The sequence below is a fragment of the Stomoxys calcitrans genome, chromosome 3, assembly GCF_963082655.1.
Source record: "Stomoxys calcitrans chromosome 3, idStoCalc2.1, whole genome shotgun sequence".
NCBI classification, from domain to species: Eukaryota; Metazoa; Arthropoda; class Insecta; order Diptera; family Muscidae; genus Stomoxys; species Stomoxys calcitrans.
This window is the reverse complement of record NC_081554.1, coordinates 19,723,368-19,742,965: the sequence shown is the minus strand read 5'-3', so window position 1 is coordinate 19,742,965 and position 19,598 is coordinate 19,723,368. Positions and strand designations below refer to the sequence as shown.

At 40.2% G+C, this 19,598-nt stretch overlaps 1 protein-coding gene across 2 annotated transcripts; it reads right to left on the bottom strand.

The window, feature by feature from the left end:
- Positions 1-6: 6 nt before the first annotated feature.
- On the bottom strand, positions 7-19,336 carry LOC106081716 (dedicator of cytokinesis protein 7). 2 transcript variants are annotated; one of them, XM_013243883.2, is made up of 11 exons: positions 19,181-19,336; positions 18,973-19,057; positions 18,723-18,901; positions 15,589-18,652; positions 15,423-15,532; positions 10,989-12,081; positions 10,068-10,931; positions 9,820-10,000; positions 5,693-6,242; positions 5,589-5,627; positions 7-5,318 (listed from the first exon to the last, which is right to left on the bottom strand). In XM_013243883.2, exons 1-11 carry the CDS (start codon positions 19,219-19,221, stop codon positions 5,297-5,299), a joined length of 6,228 nt encoding a protein of 2,075 aa, XP_013099337.2. In that variant the 5' UTR covers positions 19,222-19,336; the 3' UTR covers positions 7-5,296. The 2 variants fall into 2 exon arrangements, with proteins under 2 accessions (XP_013099337.2, XP_013099338.2); XM_013243884.2 differs by having other exon boundaries at positions 7-5,627.
- Between the last annotated feature and the right edge of the window lie 262 nt (positions 19,337-19,598).

Here is a 19,598-nt window from a genome sequence, read left to right as displayed (position 1 = left end):
TTTTTTAATTTTTTTTTCATACAAAATTTATTTCGTTTATATATATACTGATTGCTGTGTGTACGCTTTGTGTAGTAAATATGCTATAAAAAAGTATAAAATGCCAGTTATATATGTGGTATGTATATATGCCAACTATTTTGCTGTTTACGTGAGTTCTGTATACAAAAATATATGATTACACTAATGGGACAATTAAGCATACAGGTTATTGTCGGTGTTGTCGCGATCACCGGTCTTTTTCGATGTGTTCAGCCATGTTTATAATGATGTATGTTGTATATGTATGAATGACTTTGATTTCGAAAATAAGTCCACCTAAATGTAGCTACTTACTCGTGAAAACACATTGAGTCCTAATCGCCAAAAAAATGGATGGAAAGGACGAAGAGAGTGATTAAATGTTTGAATAACAGATTTTGGATGAAAGTGATGTTTGACTATATGCATCTTCTCTCCAGATATGCAGAGGTACATTTGCCACTTTAGCTCCTAAGTGAAACGGCTGGTAGTGGTACGACTATAGATGCTGTTTGTTTGCAGCATATTTTGCCTTCATCCTTAATTTACTTCCTGGGTTCTATTTAATAACAAGATTAAGAGCAATGTTGGGCATTTTTTTTATATTTAATCAACAGGCATGGGCTGTCCCCTATTGCGTTGGCGAATGGGAAATAAGAGTCGGAGGGGGGAAAGAAGAAGTACCGTTTACTAACATTTGTTTTAAATTTCTCGAAGTCGTAAGTAGTGGAAAAGACATTTGCCAGAAGTCGATTTTATATTCGCACTAGCTGACACGGGTCCACTCCGCAGCGCCTTCTTTTACTTTATATGGCACAAAACTATCCTTCGCCAATTTATTTTCGATGCTGATATATTTTCGCCTTGAAAATATATCAGCATCATGAGTGGTCCCCCAAACATTTAGCCCTGAAAATATATCATCATCGTGGGTCGTCCCCTAGACAGTTTGTCTCGAATGTTGTTCTTAGATTCGTGGTCAATCTTTCATTTGAGCCCCATATTCCCATAGTCTGCAAACATGTCCGGTTTAGGGAGTATTTTAGGTGATGGGGCGGCCACTCAGTGACTTGGTCCTGAAATTATACCTCTCTTCCCATATTGCAATGGTCAGCAAATACGACCTTTTTGGGTGGTGTTATGGTGGTGGGGTGGCGTCATAGACATTTTTTCCAAATATTGATATCAGATTCATGCTTTACGCCCAAAGACCTTTCATTTGAGCCCCATATTGCTATGGTCGTAAATATGTCCTCTTTGGGGGTTGTCTTTGCAGACGGGCGCGCCACATCTCCTCCCCCCCCCAACACTTGGTCCCTCATTTGGATATCGCATTCGTATTCTCCACTGAAATACCTTTTATTTGAGCTCCATATTGCAATGGTCAGTAAATAAGTCCTGTTTGGGGAAGGGGTGGACACCAAAAGCTTGGTCCCACATTTGGATGTCAGATTTGTATTATACTCGCAAATACCTTTCAGTCCTATATTGCCATGGTCGGTAATTAAGTGTTTTGAGGGTTGGATTGGTCCCCCAAACACTAGGTCCCAAAAATGGATATCAGATATGTTTTCTAATCTTAAATACCTTTCATTTGATTCCCATATTGTCGTGATGGGTCTATATATGTATTTGGTAGGTTTTTTAGGGTGGGGCGTCCCCCCTAGGTACGCCAATCAGAATTTGTATACAAAATTTTTTTTTTTTTAGGTTACTGTAAGAGATCACACAAAATTGCGCTTAAATCGCACCACCCTTCAAGATCTGTCGTTTCTGAAAATTAGGGTAAGGGGAGGGCCTTCAGAAATCGAAAAATTTAGTACCCTACTTTCACCACGGGATCATTACGCACCATCTGTGAAAATTTCAAATCGGTGCAGCCGTTTTTAAGTCTATACGGAACAGACAAACACAAATTGATTTTTATACATAAGATTGTTAGGGCAAAAAACGAGTTTTCATGGTAATGGTGGGTTCGGTAAACTGGACAATTGATCACCTACTGGGGTGCGTTCCTTGAAAATAAAAAGACGTATCTCTGCGGACCAAATACTACGATAAAACAGCACCACGCTGCCCATATTCCGACGGTGCTCAAGGGAAACAATAGAGTTGGATACCCTATCATATCCTCCAAATCCGGTCAAGTAGCTCCAAGGAGGACTTTGGAGCCCCCTCCTCCTATATGGGAGTTATATTCCATCTTAGGCCTGATATAGGTTGTATAAATATTGAGATCAGAGGAAGTGAAAAACGTTTTGCATCGCTTAAGAAATGATAGAGTTGTACTGCTCTATCGTTTCTTATGCGCTACCCACATTCCGACGATGTTTAAGAGAAGCAATAGAGTTGGATACCCTACTGTCCCCAGTCAACACCATCGCTCTCTGTTGAACCCGGTCAAGTAGCTCCAGGGATGACTTTGGAGCTCCTGCCCATATATGCGAGTTATACTCCATACTCGGCCGGATGTAGATAGTATAGATATTAAGAACACCTAAAGTGTTGAAACACTTCCTGAAGAATGGGAAAACACTTGAATGCTTCTTTCGAAACTTCGAATACATTTTTGACCAACGGACATCACATTGTCCTTAATGCCATGAGCATCGGACTGCTCAATATCTATACCGTCGATAGATATCGACAATTGTAGTGAGTCAGTGAATCGCAGCGCTGCGTCTTCTGTGCTTTAAAGTCTACTCTGTTCATTCTACCCCACTCAGAAATGGCCATCAAATCCTGGGAGAGCGTCTCATCCGTAATGCGCTTCCTGTTCACAATTTCCTGAGGACTGGGCCTTTGGTGAATGAATTTGAATGACACAGACTACTGTCATGGGCAAATGAGTAGACTGGATTCGAAGTCCGACCCAATAGATCGTCAATAAAAATAAAAAGGGAAGGGGAAAGAGCAGAGTATTGTGGCGTACCAACGGTCAATGTATACTCATCGGATGAGAACCCATCTACAACATCTCGCATAGTGAGAAAATTCGATGTAAATCGAACGAAGTTATTACCGACTCTAAAAGCGACCAGCTTTGATAAAAGTGCACCTTTGGTGCGACCAGACTACTGCTGTTGTTGTTGTAGCAGTGTGTTGTACACTGAGGCGGCAGCCCTTGCCGATGAATGATTCCATCGGGTCAATCCGGTACATACAACCATCTGCCATGGGATTGACACAGACTACTGTCATAGGCAAATGAGTGGACAGGATTCGAAATCCGACCCAATAGACTGTCAATTAAAATAAGAAAAAGGGAAGGGGAAAGCACAGAGTCTTGTGGCATACCTGCGGTCAATGTATACTCATCGGATGAGAACCCATCTACAACAACTCGCATAGAGCGATCTCTGAGAAAACTCGATGTAAATCGAACAAAGTTGTTGTCGACTCCAAAGTGCACCGAGCCAGACCCTATCAAATGCCTTGGCGATGTCCAGAGCCACGACCTTACTTTCTCCCCACTGGTGGATATAGCGACTCCAACGTTCCGACAGAAATACCATTACGTCTCCCGTAGAGCGATTCCTGCGATAGATAGTATTATCGCTAAGAAGGCCATTGAACTTTAAGTATCTCACAAGATGGTGGTTAACCATACTTTCCATAACCTTGGAGAGCGCGATCATATCGCAGTTAGGCGGTTAGCAAGGTTGAAAGTTTCAAAAAGCGACTTGCTTTAATAAAAGTGCACCAGACCCTATCAAATGCCTTAGCGATATCCAGATCCACTAACTTATTCTCACCTAATTGGTCGATAGAGCCACTCCAACGTTCCGACAGAAAGGCCATTAAGTCTCCCGTAGAGCTATTCCTGCTATAGATATTATTATCGCTAAGAAGTCCATTGGACTTTAAGTATCTCACAAGATGGTGGTTAACCATATTTCCATAACCTTGGAGAGCGCGATCATATCGCAGTTGGGCGGTTAGCAAGGTTGAAAAGTTTGAAAAAGCGACTTGCTTTAGTGCCCCGTGCCAGACCCTATCAAATGCCTTAGCGATATCCAGATCCACAACCTTACTCTCACCAAACTGGTGGATATAGCGACTTCAACGTTCCGACAGAAATGCCATTACGTCTCCCATAGAGCGATTCCTGCGATAGATAGTATTATCGCTAAGAAGGCCATTGGGCTTTAAGTATCTCACAAGTGCGGAGCATATCCCAAATGACCAGCAATTCACAGGGGTTTTCGCTTCACTCTTTTTGGGGATTGTCTGAACGTACGCAACCTTCCAACGCGGCAGGAAAGCTTCCGGACGGTAAGCAAGGTTAAAAAAAGTTGAGTAGTGGATATGCAATCGACGAAAAACTCTTACAAAGGACAAGTGTTGATATACCATCCGGGCCTGGAGATTTATTCACGTCGAAATCCACAAGGACCCTATTTTATCCCACGTGTTCGAAAGAATATCTGAAGCATCGAACTAGATACACTTTCAATCATGGGGAGCGGTTGATTGCTAAACGGTAGGTTAGAATTTTCTGCAAACATTTCAGTCAGTAGATCAGCCTTATCAACCGGATCAGCGAATAAATGGCCATCTTTAACAAAAGTTGGGATTGCCGATGTGTTGCCTTTTGCTCTTTTTACGAATGACCAAAAGCTCTTGCTTCCCCTCGCAGAAACAATAATTTTGGCACGTAGGCGCTGTTCGTAAAGAAACTTTTCGTGTCTAATTACTCTGGCAGACGAAGTTCTTGTCTGTTTGAATGATGAGGAATGATGATCATGTACGAATGATGATGTAAATCTGTGTGAATAACATTTAGTGATGAAGCTGACTTGTGTTGCATTTACAAACTAATTTTTGGTTTTTTTATTTGGTTTTCGAAATTTTGAATGAATAATTTGATGATGAAAAAGGTATCTATGCTATATGAGTACAACAACAATGTAGCTCGTTTTCAAATTAAGTACTAATATATTAAACATTTTCTGCAAAAGCATCGAATATTAATAATATTTTGAAATTTCGTAAACAAAAGATGAGTATAAAATTCATTATAAAGGACAAAATTAGAATATTTGCTCCCAGGATTCACAATGAATTTCATTGAATGAAGATAAACACAAAATGATATCCTTGCAGAAAATGTTCAATACAGAGTTAAATGTATGCATATCAAAAGGGTTGTTGTCTTGTAAAATCCTTATATACTTGTTTCCATTCCGTTGGAGTTTGTGATGATTGATTGATTGATTGATTGGGGGCGATCCATAGATGTTGGTATATATTTTAGCTATATACTATATATGAATTACTTGAAATAATCAGAGACACTTAATAGCCAAATACAAAATCAAAAGATATATATAAAATCAAATAAATAAAAACAATACAAATACGAATTCGAATAATCCATAATATAGCGATCAGACATGTAGAAAATGTGAGATGGGAGGAAAAAGAGAAAATGGTGAGTTGTTAAGCTAAACATAGGATAAATAGCTTCTCTAATAAGGTGTAAAAGCGAGTGTAAAATAATACTTTTTAAAGAAAATAAATAAAATGCCAAATATTACTGCAATACAGTGATTTGCTTCAATTACCATTTCAAAGGTGTGCTGCGATTATTGGCAGCATTTGCCCTAAGGAAGAAAATAAGAAAAAATTAGTAACTCTTCTACGACTAAAATAACAATTCTTTACTCACTTAACTACACCCTGCGCCTGCGTGGGTGTTAATGTTATCAAAGGTGTCAAACGTTCTACAAAACGTTCATTATTACGCTCCAATTCGCGTTGATAATCCTTTTGATCGGATAATATGAGATTACGATTCTTCTTCAGTGCATCAGCACATCTTTTCGAAAATTCTCTAAAGCATAGGCGAAGTTTGTTTTGATGTTTGGTTGGTATTGTAACACCATCCGAGAGATTTGATAGAAACACAGCAGCCATTTCCATGGGACCTTGATTGACGGTGGTGCCTATGCATCCCTGCAACACCATTTGTAGTATTTTGGGATCTGCAGGTTCCTGATTGGTGGCTGCTGCCAATTCCAATGTTTTTTTTTGTATATCCTCAATGGCCACTTCAATGGGTTCAAGAACAATTTGTTGACGACTTATTACCTGTATGCGTGTCTTAACATAGGGAAAATGATTGGCTGTGGTGAGTATGGTTTTACGTTTGCATTGTTCATGTAGATCACCATGTGCCTTGCCAGATTTGGTGAAGGGTGTTGAAAATATGAAACGTTCTGTGTAGAGATAAAAAAGGAAAGGGAGGAATATTTTATAAAACAAAACAAATTAAGTGTTAACTCATAAGAGGATTGTTTGTGTATCGCACCATAAATTCTAATAATGATAGTGGTAAATTGCAAATTTGCCCATGAACATTCCATTAGGGATTCAAGTCCGATTCAAGTTTTTAAGCTCAATGATAAGGGACCTCCATTTTATAGTCGAGTTCTAACGGCGTGCCGCAGTGCGATATCTCTTTTGAGGAGAAGTTGTTACATGGCATAATACCTCACAAATGTCGCCAGCATTAGGAGGGGATAATCACCGCCAAAATTTTTATGATGGTCTCGACAGGATTTGAACCCAGGCTTTCAGCTTCATAGGCGGACATGCTAACCTCTGCGCTACGGTGGCCTCTATAATGAAAGTGGTAGCGTTGCCAAACTCCATTGTGGTGGTTAAAAAACTAAATCAACACCTTTGACTGCCGATGCCACCTTATCAATTGTTTTCATCGAGCCATGTACGTATATATATGTCCTTATTACAATAAAATATGGCCAATAGCAAACTGTTTAGTGTGAACATAGGGCATCAACAAGCTCTCTATCGAGTTATAGCGTTGGCCAAAGCTTTAGCTTGATTTCAACTCTCTTTTCGTACAGCGGATCCATGTGTTTTTCGGGCGTCCCCTTCTTCACTGTCCTTGCGGATTCCTGTCTAGGACATTTATCGCTATATCATCGCCCGGTCGGCGTAGGAAATGACCCAACCAAGTCCATTTCCTCTTCTGGAATTCTCCATCGACAGGGGAAGTGTTTTTGCATTCGCAATTCTTCATTTGAAATACGGTTTGGCCAGAAAATTCGAAGTATTTGTCGTACGCAGCGATTAATGAAAACTTGGACTTTGCGGGTACTCACTTGTAGCAAGCTCCAAGTTGTACAGCCATGTAATAAAATAGATTTCACCCTGCTGTTAAAGATTCTGAGTTTTGTATTATGTGAGAGTCACTGCATTTCCAAACTTTGTTGAGTTTAAGAAATAAGCTTTAGGCTTGTTGATACGTTAACGTATGTCTGCCTCTGATCCTCCTTCCTGTTATTTAGCTGCCAAGATAGGAAAAGTTGTCTTCAACGTCTTCATTGACGTGGTTGTTTATAGTGAGCGGCGGTGTCAGATTTGATGTTTCTATCCTAATCAATTTGGTATTTTCCATGTTTATCCTCAGGCCTACTTAGGCAACATTTTTATTCTTTCCCGTTTCGCCTTTATGTGCTCAAAGCGATGTGCAAAGAGGCATATATCATGCGCGTAGTCGATGTCTCCGAAAAAATTGTTAATAACCCATGGTATGCCATATGGTGCCTCAGCTTTAGTTGTTTCTAATACGGAGTATAATAAAATCAAGAATAGTGTCGGTGACAGGATGCAACCCTGCTTCATTTCTTTGTCGGAGTTCCATGCTTCTTCTTCTGGTGGCCCTCACAGGTATTCAGAAGACTCACCATCAAGAAAGCCCGGCCTAGAGGGTCTCTGGCAGCCCGTGCACTAGGTACCGATGCGATGGCACAGTCCGCCATCCATCTAAATAAATCACGATTACAGAAACATCAATAAGAAATAATGGAACTGATAACCCCCGATGGCGACCTATGGATTCAGAACACGGTTTATGATTGGAACAAGGAACGTCAGAACTCTCTCAGAAGCATCGAGACTTTACCAAGTCCAGAACGAGATGTCAAACTACAACCTAGAAACCCTCGCTTTAAGTGAAGTACGATGGCCGAAATCCATTTACATTTTTGTGGGTTGGACTTTTTTTGGTTTCCATATAGTCTCTGTAGGTCTATCGCAATCGGTTGTTGTTGTCGTAACAACATTTTTATGGGGAGATTGCGATCCTCGTCAAGCTCCATATGTGAGCAAGTTCCTTCCGGTTCACGCTGTTGTGAACTGAAAATTCCAACACGTGTGGTGATCGTAGTCACTTCGGGCCGGTCTAAATATCCAGTTAAAGAGTGTTTTGGGTGTGGGCTGCCATCCAAATACTTGATTCCTGGTAGTACCCGAGATGTTCAAAATAGTTCGCGGATTAGGATTGGAAAAAGACCTTATGAACTATCCTCGTGGCATTTGTTCTATCAAAAGCAATGGATACGACCAATCAAACGACTCTTTCTAATGATTTCATAGAGTCCGAGCTTGACGAGAAGTGGATTGGGTCGGCAAAGTCGAAGACCCGTACAGTTAAACAAGGATACTCCAGGAGGCTGATCTCTCCCGGATCCTGTTTAACCTTAATTTCTCAAAACTCCCTCCACCCCCTGTTTGTATGGCAATAATAATTGGAGGCCATCGAAACGCAGAGGTTAGCATGTCCGCCTTTGACGCTAAAAGCTTGGGTTCGAATATTGGCGAGAACATGAGAAAAAAATTGTCAGCGTTGGTATCTCACAAATGTAGCTACTGTGAGGTACTTTGCCATGTAAAAACTTCTCCCCAAAGAGGCACTGCGTGGGTCGCAATTTTCTAGGGAGTCCTGATTAGTGCCACAGACTAACGTTTATGGACGATCATGTTAGTGGATTTGAGTTTCACTCAGTCCTGATTAGTGTCACTAATTAACGCTCATGTACGGTCACGTTAGTGGATTCGAGTCTCACTCACGTATCACATTACACCTTTAGTGCGAACGAATAAATATTTAAATCGAAGATATGGCGCAATTTTTCAGTAGACGAAAGCTGAAAACCACGTCCACAAAATCATCAGCGACACTATTCTCCAACTGGTCGAGTGAGGTCATAAAGGTGGTCGATGGACAAAAAATTCGAAGAACACCCAAAGATTCCCTTTTATCGATGTTATCCCATGCTACATGCCTAAAAGGCTGACCGCTTTGTTATTCCGGCAGGAAGGGGATAACCACCACTGAAAAACTTACTGATGTTCTCACCATGACTCGAACCTAGAGTCCGCACAGGCGGACATGCGAACCGCTGCTCCACAGTGGCAAACCATTTGGTAAACGGTGTTCCCCTACAAGTCCTGCCCAGTTTGGTTTTACTGCTTTTGCCCAAAAAATTGTCTGCAAATTATTGTTTTTGTTTTATGCAGCATCCCAAATATACCTGAATGAAGTTTTAAGTACATTCATGCACTTTCACACATACGTCTGCGCATCTTTGTCTGTACGCTGTCTATTCACTGTCTGCGCTAATGGTGTTTGGATCACAGCCTCACTTATTCAACTCAGTTATAATATAATAAATTTAATTCTATTCATACTGTCTTTGAAGATTAAGAGACTTTTCTCTTTCAATTCCATGGCAGCCTACTATACGTACCGGATTGACCCGAAGTATACAACACACTGCTACAACAACAAGAACCACTGCTACAACAACAAGCACTGTGTTGTCTTTGATACAATGGATCTAAAAATAAAATTGAGCTTCTGATTTTAATTACAGTACTTTTGTTTATGTGGGACATAAACCGGAAGCTCGATTTTTACTGTTTTAGTCCTTATAAGGATTTGAGCAAAGTTAAGTACATATGTGATATATAGATTTCGCAACTTACTTATGTTGAAGTTCCTTTCAAAATAGGTTTCCCTGTGTCTCAGTTCATAATTTTCAAAATAGGGTTCCACATAAGTGATTTGTATATAAGCCTTGTCCGGATCCAAGCCATTAACATCCACCGAATTGGAGTCCTTGATGATATGAACAGAATCTGGGCCAAATCTTTCTGCATAGAAATTCTAAAAAAAAAAAACAAAAAATAATTTTTATCTAACAATTTATCAACAAATATTCTTAAAAACTTACTTGCAGACGACTGAAAATCTCTGGTAATTTGGTTAAAGTCGGCTCTTTATATATGAATTCTTGTTGATCCAAATCTCCAAATTTGGTGCCATAAAATCCCACCCGAAAATAGGTTCCGAATACTCGTTTGCCTTGCAATTGGGCAATTCTATTGAAGGCCTCCTGCAGTTTACCATGTATTTTACTTAACTTCTGGAAATCCCTATTCGCCTCACAAGTGGGTATTAAAATTTTGTAAACCTCATTCATGGCCTCATACATGCCGGCTATTTGAAATGAATTGGATGCCTCCTCCAACAGAGCTTTAAGACCCGACTCAGTGAAATGATTGCCCAAACATATGCCATCTTCTCCGGGACTTAGAACATCATCGGAAACCGCAGATTCCAGCAAAGCATTGGGGGTAACTTTTTGGAAACTTACAGCGCCTACTGGCAAATGGGTTTGAGACTCCAACATACTCAAATATTCGGCCACTAAGGCTGCAGAGTGCACAAAACACATGGCAGCTTCGGTATGATTGGCACGCTCGCGATGTTTTTTAGCCATATTTTCCAACCAAGTTAAGCGCAAGTCAGGATTATTTTGATAGCCTTTGGCAATGCGATGCATAAGATCCAATAACATTTCGGGATCCTCCTGGTATTCCTTCATTTTAACAGTGTCCGAGAGTATCATGTGCAGATTGAAGAGTAAATCTTGCACCTGTTCTGGAAATGAGGTATCCTGCAAATCTGTATCCGATTCGGCATATACCAAAATGGTTTTCAATGCACGTCTCAGAGATTGCTCGCTAAACGAAGAGCTAGTGCCAACCAATGAAGAGAGGGACATGGTGACTTGCATTTTAACACGGGCAAAATTCTAGAAACAAAAGAGAGTAAAAATTATGAAGTTTCAAAAAATGTTGTGCTTACTTACATTCCCAATTTCGAAGTTTTGCCTCATCAGTAGATACAAAGAGGCTGCTGCTTGCGATCTTATGCCCGGCAACTGGGAACCACAATGTTTTAAGAGCAACAAACATAAATCCGCACAAATATCGGTTTCCTCATCGAACAACAGATTGGGGAACTTGAAAATCAATGACCTTTGAGAGGCAAAAAGATTCTTCAAGGCCAAAGTGCTTTGATTGCGAGACAAGGCATGCAGCAAAACTTTTAAAACGGTACCCAACAAATTATGATGCATTTCCGAGTGTGTTGCCACTTGCACTATAATCTCCAGACAATCGAGTATGACCAATGTCATCTCTGTGGCCAAAGAGCCCTCAATGTATTGACTCAATTCCATCTCAGGATCCGCCTTGACAGCAGTGTCATAAAACTGTGTCCTATAAGGCATTTGATCTTTTTTCCAACGCAATTTTTCTGTTGAGTTGCGATCTTTACGTCGATTTATTAAATCATAGCGTGCCGAATTCGTACCACGTATGCATTCCTCCAATTTGTCCTTGAGATCGGTGGTTTTACGAAAACTCTGAGTATTATTTCGCTTAAGTACCGGCAATCGTTTTTGACCTTTATATTCGAAGCATGGCAGGCAAGCGTTTAAAACCTGCAACATTTGATGCACACGATGTGGTGAGAGACCCAAAGTCCAACGGTATAGAGTTGTCTTTTCCAAATTCTTTAGAATCCACATAAAGCAAACCAACAGATGACGTGTATTCTCACTGCTTAATTGAGATTTATTTTTGACTTGATCCGCCATATATGCATAGGACCTAGATCCAGATATGGCATAGGCCACCTCAGGACTTATGGTTGTGGTGGAAATCATGGTGTGCGGTCCTTGATAATCATCTAAGAGTCCCATGTTATGCAGACGATCATTAGAGTCCGTTAAATACTGATGAAGTTGTGGTATAGCATCCATTATTATACCCAACAATGGTAAGTACAGTGAGGCCACACGAGCCCTAGCCTCAACGTCCGTATAGCGGGGATCCAAATCATGTGAAGTCATTAAATTTCTTATGCAACGTATAGCTTTTCCATGTAGCTGGGGATTCCTGTTGGCACATGAGAAGCAAAGGTTAGATTAGGTTGATTATGGAATAAATTATCAAGGGTTTATATCTTTTTGTTGTTGTTGCTGTGACACAAAAACGTCTCAATCTATTTTCTGATATCTTCACTGAATGTAGGGTTTGGCCCTTGGTTAAAAGGGGCCGCTCTCAAATTAAAGCTATATCGAAAGATTTTAAGGGGTCACACCGAAAATCCCCCTGAAGACATGAAGGACAGTATGGATCTTAACTGAAAGGTCTTTGGAAGTAGAGTATGAAGCCAAGTAGAGTATGGGAACCAAGAATTTACTCTTAAGAGGCCACCCGGCACAGGATAGATGTGTGCACCAAACACAGGTTCGATCTTTGTAGTGTTCGTTGCTGTCACAAGAAGCTTAGCTGCGAGCTATCGGGCGCGTCCACAGATTGCGGATAGTGGAATGCTTCATACGCAGTAGCTGCAACGGCAGTCGCGAACAATCAGCGGTATCGAGCGTAGAGTCTCAGTGAGAGGTCGGGTGGCACCGGCTCATACACAAATACTGAGTGCCTATGATGCTCGATATGACAAGGCGAGTTATTGACGCCTTTAAATAACCAATGGCCACTCTGTTCCCGCGGTGATCGGCCCTTTGGACCGGAACGACCTTGACGAGGATCGCCATCTCCACATGAAAATGTGGTTATAACAACAACTCAAAAGAACAAAAACGCTCGAGAGGATATGTAGACTGGCTGGAAAATTAAGGTATATAAATGAAAGGTCTTTGGAGTTGAGTACGAGTCCGATATTAATATTAAGAACAAGTTACCGGAGGGTCGAGTTATCGCTCTTTTAACCCTCCAAAGGGACATGTGGGCCGATCTGGGTTCAAGAAAACTGGCATGTAACAGGATTAGGAGAATATGGATGAAAAATCGAATGTACTTGGGAAAAGAGTAGGCATCTTCATTCAGATTTTACAGCAACAGTTTAGGATTTTACCAAAAAGGATCCTCAATAGTGTCTGCGAGTAACGTCAAGCTATAACTTGAGTTGAAACAAAACGTAAAATCGAATGCTTTTGCAAGATTTAAACCTAAATTTTTGCACTAAAAACTCAAAGTACACAAAGCGGGGTTACTTCTCCCATATGAATCATTTCTGTAAGATCTACTATCGGTCAATAACAGAGCCCGATCCATACAGATTGGAATTTTGAGCACAGTCTGACCCAGCATCACACCCAAGGCCCAGGAATCCCAAAAATCTCAGCTTGAAAGACACTGTAACCGTCCAGAAATCTATGTGACTCCCTAACTCTTAGGTACTCTTGAAACACCCCTGCCACCAATACAACTTAGACCCATCTGTGCAAACAGAAGTACCCAAGAAACACCCCTGCCACCAATTCAGCTTGGACCCATCTGAGCAAACAGAAGTACCCAAGAAGGGCGGCACGTCTATAGAGTAAAACTCCCTCTTTGGTATGACAACCTCGGCATCATCGAAGTAGGATCCGTCCGGAACATAGTGCGTCGCGTCGCCTATGCCATTTAGTCGCTCCACGCCAGCGCCCGCAGAACAAACGCATGCCCGAAATACGATGGGCGCCATGTTGCTGACTTCCTGACTCTAATGACAGTCCTCATTGTTGTGCACTCCACGTACAAGTGCAGAGTTCTTAGATTATGTATGGCATTTAAGACTTCTCTTGAAGCATTCTTCTTCGCTACCGATATCAGCACTGCCGTGATACGCTGTACCTTCTCCCTTAACACGCGGACTCGTTAACCAAGGCCTATCATCAAATTCGCACTTTACCATGTATTATCGACATTTCGGAACGTTGCGACTCTTGTTCATGAAACCCCTAATAGTTATTTCTTATCTCTCTGAAGCTGCGTTCAGAAAGTTTGTTGATACCCAGATCATGGAGGACTATAACCCTTTAACACCTGAACCTCGATTCCCTTGTCCGATTTTGATAAAATGCGGTATATTCACTATTTAAAGCACTAATTTTGACGTAGATGTAGTGTTTTTAATTCTTTTGTTTTTTTAAATTAATTTTTTTTTTAATTAATTTTTTTTTTAATTATTTTTTTTTTTATTAATTTTCTTTTCGAAATAATTTTTTTTTTTTTACTTTTGAAAGATTGGTCGTACCCAAAGTTTTAATTTAATATTTGGCATCAACGAATTAATCACTACCGACTAGAAAGAAATAAGTCCACGAAATGGCTGTGAACCCCACACAGGTTGGAACTTTGAGCTCCGATTTGTGTGGTGTTCACGTCATACCGAGGAGCTCAGCTCGGAGCAGGTTGGAACTGTGAGTTCCGATTTGTGTGGTGTTCACGTCATACCGAGGAGCTCAGCTGGGAACTACCAGGCGTAGTAGCTGCAATTGCAGTCTCGAACAATCAGCGATATCGAGTGGAGAGTCTCAGTTCGAAGTCGGGTGGCGTCGGCTTTTGCCTTAATACAGAGTATCTATAATACTCGATATGACATTGCGAGATTAGCACAACTAAATAACTAATGACCATGATGGTCCCGCGGCAATTGATCGGTCCCATTGGAGCCTTTTTTGTTTTTTTTTCCATTTTTTTCTTAAATATTTTTTTCAGGATTATTTTTTATTTGAATTCTCCTTTTTAAATTTAAATTTTTGTTTTTTTTCTAATTGAATTTTTTTTAGAAATTCATTTCTCAATTTTTTTTTTTTTTTTTAAAAAAATTGTTTCTGACTTTGACAAGCCAATTTTTTCTTACAAACATGATTATTTTCATTTGTCCACTCTACAGCAATAAACTCGCTTAGGGAGAACTATTGGGTTGCCCAAAAAGTAATTGCGGATTTTTCATATAGTCGGCGTTGACAAATTTTTTCACAGCTTGTGACTCTGTTATTGCATTCTTTCTTCTGTCAGTTATCAGCTGTTACTTTTAGCTTGCTTTAGAAAAAAAGTGTAAAAAAAGTAAATTTGATTAAAGTTCATTCTAAGTTTTATTAAAAATGCATTTACTTTCTTTTAAAAAATCCGCAATTACTTTTTGGGCAACCCAATATATTCTAACTTGAACACGAATTTTTCTAAGACAGATCGTTTTTGGCTATATTTTCTACTCTGTTGGCCTGTTTGTTTTTTTCAAAAGCTAAACTTAGGATTATGTTAGGTAAGGCTGAAAAGAGGGTGCGAATAGCAAATATAAGTCCGCCCCACTCCACTATGGACATATACTATTTATGTTAGGAATTCCGTTCTACATATAAATTCCTGAATTGCTTTTTATGATTTCTTTCTTTCTTTTCTTTTTTAAATCAAAATGTTTAAAATATAAAATATTTAAAACTTACGTGACTTCCAACACTGTTGCCAAATCGCTAAGCACCAAGCCGACTAGAAAATGTTGTTGTCTGAATTCAATGCTCAAGTCCGCATGTAAAGCGGCCTTCTCAATGGAACCCTTAAAAAACCAAAGCATTAGAAAAATATATTTTCACCAAATCCTAATCAACTTACATAGGAAGTGCCACTATTGCTGGAAGTTGTGCTCGGTGTGGGACTGCAAGGTGCCGATTTTGTGGTATATGGAGTGCCAAAGGGCAAATTCAGGGCCACAAAATGTTCATGACTGCACACAATACGCAAAAAGTCTATTTTATAATTCATCAAATCCGGTATGGAGGCATTCTTCGATATTAAAACTTTATAATAGGTTTTGATTAAAACAAACACAAAACCTCTATCCATGGCACTGAAGAGATCAAAGATGAAGAAACTTAAACTGACATTAAGACATTGTGCCAATTTTGGCTCATTGCTATGATAGCCAACCACTTTGGTTGTGACCAAATGTACTAGCGTCGAAATATCATCGGTAAATTCATGGGGGAATCTTTGTTTACGTGGTGAATGCAAACTGCGGGTAAAATCCAAATGCTCAATCATCGACTTAACTATAAGCTCAAACAAGAACCAAGAGTTGCTCATGGCCAGATCAGCAGCTCGACCACTAGCTACCACCCAATGCAAAGCCAACTCCTCGTGCAGTAAACGTATTTGGCCATCCCTGCCGGCCATATACGTGGGCGACATTTCCATAGCAAGTTCCTTGCGATCCAAACTTCTGCCGGCCACCACATTGTCATAAATGCTGTAGGTATCTGGCGAGGAAGCATGTATTTCCTCAGCATTGCTGCGGCTACAGGTAATCCTTCGTTTTCCACTAAATGGATGTGGTATTTTACTTTGAAATTGAACATAAGTGGAGAGTAAGGATTGACGTCCATGTTGATCAATAATCAAATCATCATTAAGTATTGCAAGGTTGGCTGAAACCAAACAGAGCACCTCGAAGACCGTCGAACCCAATGACAGAGTTTGGCCTCCTATTTTGTATGTGGTTACCAAAAGTTCGATGAGTTTGTCCAAGACCAAATGCAAGTTCTTCACCAATTGTTCTCGCTCAGCATTTGCTATTTCTAGCAGACATTTTTTCATTTCACTCTCCATATTGCCCTCACCTATTCTGGGAGGTATTTTGCGTGAATCCAAATATTCACACATTAAAAAGAAGCGATCCAAATTGGGATCTAAAGTGTGCACCGAGGTAACTGCCTCCACAGAAATGGTGAAAACTGGACGATGATTATCCAACCACTTGGTACCGGGTAAATGTACATTCGGCGGTATAAATGAATAGTTTTCGGGTGGTGTTTCCACCATCACGGGCAGTTGAAATTCACCCACTTTCAACTTGCCATCTTCAAGCAATGGCAACCATGTATAACCCACTGGCGTCTCAACAGAAGGCTGCACATCTTGGGGTTTCTTCTGACATGAGACATGATATATGGTGAACAGCAAATGATGATTTTCCTTGAGATGAGCTGGCAGAGCAATTTTGATTTCATCATAAAATCCAGGGCATTTATTGTGATAATTGACTGCGGTATATGCTTCATTGGAGTATTCGGGACAAGAAGATTTGCCAAAAATGGCATTAAGAGCATCACTTTGGGTCTCTCCTGCCATTAGTTGAACCCTTACTGCTATGTTACGAGCTGAACCAGCTCTGGAGGAGAAATTCAATTCTTTGGGCGAAACAAACAACAGATTACGATATGTGTAATGTGGGTTGTATATGGGCATTGTGGGGAATTCCAAAATTTCTTTGATGGGACGGGTTTTATCTGGAGGATAAGGATCTAGTTTGGCCAATTCAGTTGTCAAAGCATTCTTAATGTCATCGGGACAAGGTGAAATCTCCAGCTTTATGGACCCCGGTATGCATTTGTATTTCTTCATAGCAGAGCTGGGACGTTTTAATTCCATCAGGAATTTATAGAGGTCTTCATCTTTCATTTTATCTCCTTCTTGTTTGAAAAAGCTGGTTATGGTTAGCGTAATGGGCCTGAATGACTCCACAACATTGGCAAAATCATCGGGGGACCAAGACCTACGTTTCTCCTTGCGTTCCAAAGAACCTCTACGAGTCAAAGTACCACTCATGTCATTAGCCTTGCGGCGTAATTGATCAAAGCTACTGGTGGATGATTTGCGATCCAAACTATTAGAACTAGCCGCAGAGCCCAACGAACCTCCAGTGTCCCTTTCCTTGCCTTCGCCTTCCTTACCTTCGAAATTCTCTCCATTGAATATGTTAGTAAGGTATATGCCCGTCCATGCAAAGGGCATTCTATACTTTCCCAGACGCTCACAAAAATCTGAGGCATTTTGTTTTGCCTTTTCACGACATTTGTCTTTATCATCTTTTATATAAGGTTCTACAGAATCCTTAATATCTCCCTGCAATACCTTCTCCAGGCGTATGACCAAAAAGAGATCATTACTGGGGTAACTTATATCAAATATGGCGGTTCTACTTTGGGTACTTTCATCGGCAGAGCGAACGTGTGAGTGAAGCATGCGCTTCAAGGTGTCCGAATTCATGTCAAAGTAAAAATTCTCGGAGATTTTCTTCTTATCTTTGGCATCATAAATGGCCATGGAGGCAAAAATTGGCTCCACTTCCAACTCCAAGCGCAATTGTAAACATTTAACATACACACGATGACCCATATGCTCCATAGGAAACTCGGCTGTTATGCGGCGTTCAATAGTATCTTCGGGATCGGCTTCTGGATAAAGAGAGAATAAGGCTTCTTGTCTGTCGACCAGTCTTTTCATTTCATTAGTTTGATCAATGTGATCGGGTGGTACATCATCAAGTAAATTGGGTATTAAAGGATCATTAACCGATCTTCTCAGATCGAAGCTGGCCCATGAACCGCGAGGCGTCAAGGTATCAGTGCAAGAGCTTACTGATGACAAACTAGCTATGGATTGTCTAGAACTGGGAGTGCAACTGGTACTTTGGTCCGTCAATGACGACTCATCAAATGAGGCAAAATCTTTGTCAATTTCAAACTCCTGCTGATAGGCAGAAGGGCTAATGGTGCCGCGATCTATGCGTTCTCGAGCACAGCATGAGCTGGAATAATGCCGCTGTGCATACTCCACAACCTTCCAGGGTCGCGTATAACAGTTGACACATTCTTGTATATGTTGAGGTAATTCAGCGCTAGCAGAGAGAAAATCATATTTTAAAATAGAAAGTTGAGCTAAGTTAAGCGAATAAAGGCATTACTTACATGTTCTCTTTTGGCACTATGTGGTCAATGGTTCTAATTTTACGGGGTATAGTTTTGACCGCAACATCTCCCGTGGGAAAATCCAATATATTTTTCAAGGGATCTCGATTTATGGTGCTCATGTGTGAGTTAAGAAAGTCCTCATAATCCAAAGGCTCTACGGGTTCAGTCAGCGAGAGCTAAGTGTTGAATGACAGTAGTATGGGACACACCTTAATGTTTGGCCGAAGCTAATATGGGTTATACTTACCGTCGATGAGCACATTATCGAATCGGTGGTCTTTGTTTGCATATGGCAATTAACCACATTTTTACGCACATCCGAGGCATGAGTCCTATGGAAAAAAGGAAATAATTAACATTTTTCAATTTTACCTAACCAGCCTCGCCCTTTTCTTTCACATTACAACCTTTATAGCAAAGGTATTTATAATTTTAAAAAATTCATGATTTTATACCTTGATAGTTTTTGCGCAAACGAGCGCTGAGTTCCGGACATATTTTTCGTTGTTATTCGTATAAAAATTAGAAATTCAAAGAGATTTATTTCTACAAAATAAATGCCTTCATATTTTTTTCGGATTTGTTTTCATTTATTTTGTGCTGATACTTGAGCTCAGGGATGGGAAATGCAAATTTTGACATGGCGAAATGGTGCTAAATGGGGTACTTTTTTGATCGAAACAGTACTTTTTAGTTTTGCATAAAAATTTAAATATTCAGGTTGGTACTCTATTCGGCTTTTCACGCGTATTACTTCAAACTACATACAAAAAAGGAAAAATGTAAATGAAAATTGTGTGAAAAATTAAAATGCCTTTTTTAGGCCAAAGGGTGGTACTCAATTTTTTCCGAGAAGGATATTCCTTAATTACT